The 10,742-nt window shown below is 36.8% G+C and overlaps 1 protein-coding gene across 2 annotated transcripts; it reads right to left on the minus strand.

Moving 5' to 3' along the window:
- Positions 1-1,191: 1,191 nt before the first annotated feature.
- Positions 1,192-6,191, minus strand: LOC131070896 (tRNA pseudouridine synthase 1). Of its 2 annotated transcripts, none has more exons than XM_058006562.2 (2): positions 4,278-6,191; positions 1,192-1,506 (listed from the first exon to the last, which is right to left on the minus strand). In XM_058006562.2, the coding sequence occupies exons 1-2, from the start codon at positions 6,053-6,055 to the stop codon at positions 1,395-1,397; spliced, it is 1,890 nt and encodes a 629-aa protein (XP_057862545.2). In that variant the 5' UTR covers positions 6,056-6,191; the 3' UTR covers positions 1,192-1,394. The 2 variants fall into 2 exon arrangements, with proteins under 2 accessions (XP_057862545.2, XP_057862544.2); XM_058006561.2 differs by lacking the exon at positions 1,192-1,506 and adding an exon at positions 3,281-3,663 and having other exon boundaries at positions 4,278-6,190.
- Between the last annotated feature and the right edge of the window lie 4,551 nt (positions 6,192-10,742).

Below are 10,742 nucleotides of genomic sequence, written 5' to 3' on the forward strand. Positions count from 1 at the left end.
TTCAATAATAACAATGCCAGGAGATGATGTATGAATGCTAAGGGCAGCAGCGGTGAGTGTGATCATAGGCGAACAAAATGTAAGCATCATCTTCAACAAATAATTTCTTGGGTATTTGTTTTTCTATGACGTTTGTTTGGGTTCTTCCAGTAAAAACCCACAGGCACGTAAACAAACCCTACACAAATCTCCTGACCTGCCAGACCTGGATCCATACCAAGTACAAACCAGGCCCAGATCTAGGCATGGACTTTGATTAACCGGTAACATAGGCAAAATGTTTGAAACTTCGATGTTCCTACTGTATTTAGTAAATGCAAGAAGCATCCAAAGTTATTGGTTAATCATTAAGTGTCATCCATGATGCTTGAATGGTATATATTTATCAGCGAGAATGACACCTGATGCAGGACATTTTCCATATAACAGTAGACAATGATCTTTCTATGTATTTCTATTACAATCTTACCCAAGCTAAACTAAATACCACAAGAAGCCACATAGAATCTGCTCCTTGCTACAAGCCAATTTCAGAAGCACATAGGTATCATACCCCAAACATCCTCTCTCTCACGACTCTCGTCTCTTTGCTCAAGTCGACATGAAACAGAAAAATGACCAGGATTGATTGTTTTACAAATACGAGATCAAACTATCTTAAGTGAGTGATACATAACGAGTTGTTGAAAATATAATACAATAATTAAGTTCTGAACATCACTAAGATGCATTAACATTTTTAACAGGCAATCTCCAGCACAAAATTCATTTTGAACATTTACGTCCATTCATTGGAGAACTGTGAGCAAAATGGTATGTACTTTTCAAGTCAAAAACACCATCTGCATGTTAAAATCTCAACTCTACTATGAAATGAATTAGTGTGGACTATTAGTGTGGCAAATAAGCAACTGAAACTTACTGAGGCGAAAAATATAAAATGAAGCAATAAAAATATGTTATAATAATTAAAATTGTGTAAAACACTGGGATGCATTAATATTTTTAATTTTTTAGTAAGTGTTTTCAAGAAGCTTATTTATTTTGAAAATTCCGTTCCGGTCATTACAGAAGCATGAGCATACAGTGGCAATAATAGATCACATACATGAAGGCAGAAAATATAAAATCACATATTAATTTGTTGCCAAATGTTGCATCAGAGTAGGGCTATTTGTGACTGAAAAAATATCAAGGAAACTTTCACTTTATTAAGCTAAAACATAAAAAATAGTGTCATAAATTCAGCACACATTTCCACAAGCGCCCTACAAAAATGCATTCCCAAACAGCTGATATGACCCATATTTCAAATCAACTCACTCTAGCTATTGTGTAACACAAGTTTGACTCGTATCTGCAGAGCTTCCTGTTTGAAGGAAATGACAATACGACTAAAAAAAGTAGAAGTTGAAACTCTTCAGGTATTTGCTCCCATGTAAGGTTTCACATTTACAAATGTCTGCAATATCCTCCTCTTGTCTTTTTCCATAGGGTGTAGAAGACCTGCAGAAACAGTTACAATATGAAAGAGACGGACAATCAGTAAACATTAAAGAAAACTAGTACAATATGAAAGAGACAGACAATCGGTAAATATTAAAGAAAACTAGTAATATGAAAGAAGCACACAAAGTAAATTAAAACAATGCAAACCTAAAGCCAGAAACATACAATGAAAGAGTGTGATGTCCCCATCCTAATCAGGGCTTTAGAGTTGATGAGTTAGCTTATTTCTTGGACCCTCGTAGGCTAACAAGGTATGAACAGAGGTCATGGAAACAGTGGATGGAGGATGATGTTCTTCAATTCAGTGTTGGTTTCAGTTCAGGCTTCATTTGAGTAGTTTCTGACTCCGTTTGAGGGATTTGCTATTTATAGCATTTTGGCTATTTATAAATGGGAAGTTGCTATTTTTAGACAGGCCCCTGGTCACATGGGTTTTGTGAGCTTCATGGAAACAGTGGATGGAGGATGATGTTCTTCAGTTCAGTGTTGGGTTCAGTTCAAGCTTCATTTGAGTAGATTCCGACTCCGTTTGGGGGATTTGCTATTTATAGCATTTTGGCTATTTATAAATGGGAAGTTGGCTATTTTTAGACAGGCCCCTAGTCACATGGGTTTTGTGAGCTTTATCTCCAGCTTATGACGGTTCATCTTTTGGAGTCATATTGAGAGAGATATTAATTTTTCAGTGAATTACAGATTATATTTAATTAATGACATTTATTATAAAGTCACATTGACTTTTTAATAAAATATTTCACTTAAATTTATTTAAGTGGCTTATTTATTTTCTCTATAGTTGGGCGCTCATATTGAAAAGTGTTTTAACACTTATTAAATTTTTTATAACCCTAAAAGCAACCCTAATTGCAAATCATGGGTTTTTGCATAAAGCCACCCCTTTTGAGAAATCAATTTCATTATTGTTGAAAACTTGATATCTCATTTCTCTCTGGGTTTTGGAGCTTGGAGAACGTCCATTCTTCAGTGCATGGTAACGGTGAGACTGTGAAAGATCAGTTAAATTGTTGCAATTGTGGTTGGCTTCATTCAGAAGTCAAATTGGTGATTATTGCAGACAGATCTGACTTCTTCAGGCAAATCGGTGATAGGGTTTAATTCTTTGTTATTGCTGTTCCTTGTGAGTTTGGGCGTCTCTTTTCCAAGACTCACAATTTGCTCATCTTGGTGCCATCTTTCATGCTGTTTGGGCGTCTAGTTTCTTAATAAGAACAATTCTAAATTATTTCCAGGAATAAAAAATCAGAACTTTGTAAGTTGCTGATTGAATCTTTTTAATTCAATAAATTGGCTAAGGACCTACGGGTATGCTTCTAAATTCTCCAATTTATTGTTCAGCTGATTAATTTCATGTATTCTTTCAATATGTGTTGAAAATTAAAGAAACCCCTTCTGCAACTTCTGTCAATTTCTGAAAGACCGTCTCTAATAATCAAAAACACAAAAAGAATAATAAATTACAGCAGATTAAAGAATTGAACCAGCAAGGGTTCATCGCAAAGAGACAGACAATCAGTGAAGAAAACTAGTACAATATGAAAGAGACGGACAATTAGTAAATATTACAGAAAACTCGTAAGATGAAAGAAGCACAGAAAGTAAATTAAAACAATGCAAACCTAAGGCTGGTTCAAATAAATCAAGTACAGATGAGCACAAGAAATAAAAAGTCTCATTAAATTTATAATTTACAATATAAGATCCTCTACGTGAGAAATTCCATCAAGAAACACTAATAGAGGAAAAAACACAAACCAATTGATGGGATATGATGCTATTAGCACTTGTACTAATTAATTTACGAGCACTTCCGTGTCAGCCATGCCTTCCTTGGGGCTGAGTATGACAGACTCTGTCACATTTTGAAGCTTCAGTGATTCCTTTGAAGCAATAAAATCTGGGTAATTTCGCTGATTAAGAGAATGCAACCACAAGGCTACTACTCCATCCTTAACTTCAGTGGATGCTATGTGTTTGTATATGTATTTCTGCTTGAAATCCAATATTTGTTGCTCAAATCCTTTCAGAGAGATCTCCTCATGTGTAGTTTGCCATTTCTGGTTATAGGAAGGAAAGAAGCACTCGTCCAGAAACAATCCCAGTTCAGGAGCTGTAGGTACATTCATACGAACATCCCTGGGCAAAACATCCCACAAGAATGAAAATAAGGAAAAGATAAAACTATGGGATAGAAAGAAGTAAAATACCAAAATCCAGATCAGTATTATGCTCACCATCAACAATCACAAGTGTTTCTCTAAGTTTCTGGGATGGGGAAGTGGGGGGTGACGACAGCAAAAACAGAAAGGTGGGGGAGGTGGCTATTAAAACAACTTAAACAAATTAAAGCAAGCTGAGTTTTTAAGTATATACAATGTGCTTAATTCACAATAACAATCCTACCCCTTTTAACTTTTTAGGGGTTTTAGCAATTTCCTCACAAAGTTTTAACTTTTTTAATATTTATACACCAAATGGTGTGGGCTGTTCAATCCTGGAAAGATGGTACATCCCCACCAAGTCCCCCAGACCCGGGAACATCCATTACATCACCCAGACCCTAGGGACATATCTCTGGGAACGCTTGGTTGAAGTTATACCACCTACAAGTTCACTAATTATTATAATATCATTAATAACATCTATTCACATTCCTATGCATGACCTGAGAAACAGGTTCCACAAAGACTTGAAATTTAGTTAAAATAGTTAATTTAAAACAGAGATACACATTCAAAAAATCTGCTTACTTTCTAAGAGCTGTGGCTATTATGGACTCTGGAGCACAACCTCGCATCACAGCAACAGCCAGACCCATCATTTTGCGTATCTGATGAAGCATAAAACTCTGTCCCATAACTACGCATCTCACAAAATCCATGCCGTCAATGGTGAAAATATCACTTGCCTCAAAAGACAGAATGTAGCGATTTGCTGAGGGATCTTCAGCCGTTGTACGGGTCGTTAAATTGTGAAAATTATGAGTTCCAACATACTGCTTTAAGATGTTGTTAAATTTATCTCTTTCCTTCTCCCCATAGCAAAAGCTGCTCTTCATGGCTGACCCATCAATCTGCCCTACTGGAACCTTCTGAGGTTCAGATCTTTTCAGAGAAGAGACTTGCTCCAGACCAGAAAGAGACGGTGCTGACTCCAAATTGTTGGATTGTTTATCGGGGCTTGCAACATGAACACCATCACCAGTGTTCATTTCAGAGGGGTTTCCAGTTTTCTCGTTGAGTTCGTTATCATTCACAGCTTCCACAACCATCCCATCCAGAATCTTCAAAGTTCTCTCACTCGATTCACCATTGTTTACAACAGTCTTAACCATCCCACATTTTTCCAAAGCTAGATCACGTATTTCATTATTAGTCAGAGTTTCCACAATCATCTTCTCGTGATTTTCCAAATTTTCCTCATTGATCTCATTATTGTTCACATTTCCCAGAGTCATCTCATCATGTTCTCCTAAAGTTGCCCCATTGATTTCATTATTATGTACATTTCCTAGAGCCGTATCATTGTGTTCTCCTAAAAATTTCTCATTGATCTCATTATTATTCACATTTCTCAGAGCCACCTCATCATGTTTTCCTAAAATTTCCACAGTGATCTCATTCTCATTTACATTTCCCAGAGCCATTTCATTATGTTTCCCGAGAATTTGCTCATTCAATGCATCATCGTTTACATTCCCCTCAACTATTCCATTGAGGCCCCTAGTACCGTATTCATTCTTTCTACCCATAACACCCACGACCTTCCGGCCTCTTTCAGAACACTCTAAGCACTTAACCAGTGCCCCCTCCTTACCCTCGCTAGCCAAAACACTTTCTCTATCCCTATGAGCACTAGGATCCAAAGCAAAAACGGGAAGGACATACTCATACCTTCTTCTGTCACAGAACTTCTTGGCACTAAAAGATGGAGTGACCCTCTTGAACCCAAGTACTCTAATCTGCTCTGGCAAATGGGAATTAACCCTGGACACGAACCCTGGAGGCTCAATAACGAATCTCCCAGAAACTATCTGGCCTGCAGCACTAACCCCCTTGTCAGTCCTTGCAGACCTCGTCCAGTCCACCATCTTTGGATTCCCGTAGTGGTCTTCTGAGATTGCCCCGGCCTTGAACAGAGCTTCCTCCAAATCACCCTCGATTGTTTTGGCCCCTGGATTCTTCTGCATCCCCTGATACCCAACTCCACAGTATACCACTAAAATGGCAATTTTTCTCCTCTTTGGCTTCGGAGGACGGTGTGGGGCCGCACTCGATTCTTCTTTGGTTTCCTCTGCAGTCTCTTCTCTACTGCTGAGCTTTGGAACCTTCGCAACCTTCTCTTCTTCTTCTTCATCTTCATCTTGTGGAGGTGCATTTGTTGGGAGTTGAGTGTCTATCATTTGTGGGTGATCTCTGGGTCTTTTATTACCTTCTTCTGTTTGGGTTTTTGCCTCTTCCTCCACACCTCTACATTTCTGCTCTTCAGATGTTCCCAACACAGAATTTTCCAGACCCGTATTTTCCATTGCTTTTCAGAGTTAGTATATTAGTTTTGTTTCTGCCGGTGCATTTTCTTCTTTTTAATCTCTTCAAAGCTTCCTCGCAACTTACCTTTGTACAAGGGAAGTCCCCACATTCGATTGTTCGGATCAAATGATGTTTGTATTGAAATAAATGTGCGTGAGATAATTGAGATTAGTAAATTTGATAATTTTAGGTTTAGGGTTAGGGTTTAGGGTATGATTGATAAATTTGATAATTAAATATTTAATTATTTTAGAAAAGTAGATGTGATAAATGATAAAATTATTTAGTTTTAGATCTTATGAGGTATGATTTTGATTGATTTCGAAAAATGACTAATATTTATTCTGAAAATAGCATTTATATATGAATGAAATGCTCTAGTTCGGCATTAAATTTATGTTATGTCATTCATCAAGTCTACACATTTAGGTGAAGTCTGTTATTGTGGATGCATCCACTTCATTTAGATTTGACCTTGTGTAATGTACATTTTTGCTCTATTGTTCAATTTGATGCTCTTCATATACTCTACTTGTTTCTAATGTTTGAGGGCTAGCAATATTTAGAAATATCTAGCAAAAAGTTATCACTGTGACACAAGAAAACATGTTCTTCTACATCAAACTTCAAAAATGTGTAGAAAAGTTTGAAGATGACCAGCAAGGGCCCTATAGTAATGTATGCAAATCAGTTATTGTTAGTGTACAAAATCTTGAAGTTTCATTATTGGTTGGCTCTTTAATGCTCTAGGATGAAAGAGAAAGTTTGAGAGATTATACAAAATGAATGCAAATAAATGTCTTTCAATACTAGCACATGGCATTAAATTTTGCAACACATGGTCGGTTTAGGGTAGGAAAACAAAGATAGTTCATCAATCACATTTTGAATTCAATTTTAGAGAGGCAAGGGTCAAGTCCATGACTATGGAAATGACCTGATGTGGACATAGTCAAATCTAGGTGGCTAACAACTACATGGAGGTAATTGTTAGGATCCAAGAACAATGAAAGGGGGGGATGAATCAGTGTTCTACAGGTATGAACAGTTTTTATCATTTTATACCATACACATATAAACCAGTAAACAAATAAACATAGAACCAGAAGCAAATAAACCATCCACAAAAATGAACACCATAACACACAGAATTTATACGTGGAAAACTTCAAAGAGGAAAAACCACGGTGGCATTTGTGACCCACAATATCAATTCACTAGCCATATGAAAAGATATTACATATAATAGGGCCCTGCACATGCAGGAAGGCACACTGCCTAAAGCATACTGCTCATCACTAAAGAGCCTCACTGACTACAAGCTTTCTGCTAAAGTAAATTACTGAAAATGAACTCAAGAATGCATCTGCTATGCCAAATAGAGTTTTGGTTCTGTCTCTACTCTGTATCGATTCATAAACCTTGAACTACTACCTGTATCGCTTCTCCTCCAAGAATGTTTTCCAAGCTATCTACATATCATTGCAGGATATAACATTCGCATACAAAATGATCTTTATACATGCATTATATAGTTCTGCTATATTTTCCTATATCCACACACTTCATATCTATCAAAATAACCTAGCAGACTGACCTATATACCTATTACAAATAATATGCCTTATGTCGGCTTACAATACATTTACAAAAGATATTCAATGACGGCCTTGACAATAATTACAACATGATTTATTAAGTAAATCCTCCTTGGTGTCGGCTTCCAATGAAGTATTGATGTCGGTGCTGGTGTCAGTGTCGGTGTAGCCCTGAATGCTCCAAAGTCGATATTTGTTGGTATATGCCTCCTATTGCTAGTATATGACTTCATCTGATCTTGTTGCCATCAATGACAACAAAATGAATCCAATGAGTTTCAATTGCCAATAATCTCCCCCTTTGGCATTGATGGCAACACTTATGTAAAAAATGGATTCCCTATCGGTATGCTCCCCCTGAGCAATACATTCCATCTGATATCCTGATATCTTGATATCCTTCCCATGTGTTTTTATTTGGTATTCTTTGATATTTTTCACACATATGCATACTCCCCCTTTGACATTAATGCTTAAGACCGATGGAAGAATTGGAAGAATTCCATAACAAAAGAATAAATGAATATTGTTAGTTTCACTAGAGTTTAATCATCTTCAAGATTTTTGGGTATGCCTTTTGCAATAACTTAAGATATGTATCCTAGCCGGTTCTGAAAGTATTTGAAATGGATGCCAGTCCACTTAGTAAGTGGCCATGTGTTTCCTTCTCTTGGACATCTGTCGGTGTGGGTTTCGCTATCATATCCATGCACTCTCTCTTATGAACACCCAATGAATCTAATCTAGGACTTACCAGTCCTCTTAGACTTCTTACTCTTTGCATGATTTTATCTCTCTCCTTCTCAAAAGCAAAAATTTGGTTCTCCAAGGATAAAATTTGTCCATCAACAGTTGTGGTCGGTGCAATCAGTCCATCAAAAGAGTTAACAATTTTAGCTATCTTATCATATAACTCCTTTAATCTGCTATCTACATTAGCCGTAAGAATTTCTATGTTACAACACACTCTGTAGATATTTGTACATTGTTTTAAACAAACCTCAATAGAAATAAGTTTGTCCTCAATTTTCTTCTTCTATGTTTCTATAATCTGATCAAAAGTTATTCTTTTAGCTGCTGTGAATTTATCCAAAGCCTGTTGGTCTGCAATCTACCTCAAAGATTGAAAATTGTTAGAGATATGCTCTGTTAGAGTCTTGAGCTTGCCATAAGAGCTTGCTCCATCTTCAATCTGACAATCAGGTATTAATTTGTGCAGCACTGTTACCGATTGATCAATTATTCCTTTATTTGTAGTACCTTCCTTCAGTAATTTCTAAGTAGCCATCATCATCAATTCAGTTGGACTCAACTCAGAGACTGATTTCTTCTCAAACTAAGAAGTGTCAATTACCAATACCTTTGTCGAGGAATCAATTTTACCTACCAGTATGGACTCAGTTGCTTTTACCTTGTCGATCTCAACCTCTTTTGCATTGGTGGCTTTGCCACTTGGTGCAGTGTCAGTTACTGCCGGTGGAGTATTATCCACAGTATTTATAGTGTCATGTACATTTCCTTGCTCAAAAATTTTTGTGCTGGTATAGACTGTACACTCTCCTTAACTGTCGGTTGTGTCTGAATATCTATAGTTATTGTCGATTGTGTCAAAATTGGAGTTGAACTGCCCAAAATACCTTTCCCTTTTGATTTGTCAGGAATGGTGGAAGATGTTGCCCTTGCAAATTCTTCTTGAGATGTGAGAAAGTTCGAGTTTTTCTGAAAAATTTTGGTCCATCCCTTACTAGTCTCATTTATCACCTCATTCACTCTCCCCATCACAAGGCTTATCTATCAGGGTTTACTACTGAAAACTATCCTATTTGCAGTATCTATGCATCTTTTCATTTCTTCATTGTTTACAACACCACATAATTCCAAAAGTGTTACTTCCTTGATCTCCCTATCTCTCTTGACAACTTCAAGTCTTCTAGCCTCAAGTTTATTATACAAGGATAAAGGTATCTCCTTCAAAATTTCAACTAAGGCTTTCTTATAAATGTCTATATATAACAAAATAGCCTCTTCTAATTCATTTTGCTCATTCTCTTCTAAATCTTCATAATACTTTGATACATTTTTTAATATTCCATCTTTTGTAATTTCATCAATAAGCTCAGCACAGGTTATTGTGGTCTTACCGGTTTCAGTAACATCACCCTTCTTCTTTTTGCTTATGGTTGTCGGTGTGATTGGTTTCCTCTTTTGCATAGGCTTCCTTGTCGATGGTGGAGGTACAGTCGGCTTAGTTTCCTTTCTAACAAGTCTCCTCCTAGGCTCTGCCTTCTTCTGCTCTACCAGTGGTTTTACCACATTCTTCCTTTGTACCCTTCTGAAAGCCAGAGGTCCATTATCCTCAGAATCAAAATTAGAAGTGATAGGGGAAATGTGAACTTGTGGCTTCCTCACTTATGCAGTACCAACCTCTATCGGTTTAGCTGCTTGTTTGGATCCTGAACCCAATTGAGTGTCTATCTTATAAATTACATCTTGTACATATGCAAACATCTTTTCTATTTTATTCTCTCTTCTCTTCCTATTAAAATTGGTTTTCTCTTCAAGAGCCTTCTCTCCTGTTGTACCAAAATGCTTTGTCTTATCATCTAATGGGGCATCTAACAACATTTTTGCATGGAGCTCAAAAATGCTATCATCCACCTCATATCCAAGCTCAATAATCCAGATTTTCCTAGGTTCAACTGCTTCCATAAGATTTTCATCAGTTTTTACCATGAAACAGATATCAATGGAATACTTCTCCACAATGTTCATTAATATTCTCTCCCTTTGCCTCATGTTTTATTGGAATGTCTTGGAATACCCCCAAAGTTTCTCATCTCTGATGGTACCAAGATCGATGATTGCTTCCTTGATCTGCATACCTACCGGTATGTCATGAGCCCAATGCTTCTTCCCTAGACCGGGTAGCTCATTCAGGAAGTAAAGCATTAAACAAACAATCAAATTTCCATATCTAAAAGTGCCTTTCATGATTCCTTTGATCTTACCAAGGTTCAACATCAATTCACTCCTCATTCATTCACATAAATCATACTTCACATTATTTCTTAGCATTTGATATGCAGCA

This window comes from Cryptomeria japonica, chromosome 1 (assembly GCF_030272615.1).
Source record: "Cryptomeria japonica chromosome 1, Sugi_1.0, whole genome shotgun sequence".
In the NCBI taxonomy this organism is placed as follows: Eukaryota; Viridiplantae; Streptophyta; class Pinopsida; order Cupressales; family Cupressaceae; genus Cryptomeria; species Cryptomeria japonica.

Excerpts from the sequence above, each read along its gene's own strand:
- LOC131070896 (XM_058006561.2), bottom strand. The coding sequence starts at position 6,055 with ATGGAAAATACGGGTCTGGAAAATTCTGTGTTGGGAACATCTGAAGAG. Across the intron at positions 3,664-4,277 it reads ATAGCCACAGCTCTTAGAAA|GGATGTTCGTATGAATGTAC; the intron begins GTAAGCAGATTT and ends TGTTTTGCCCAG.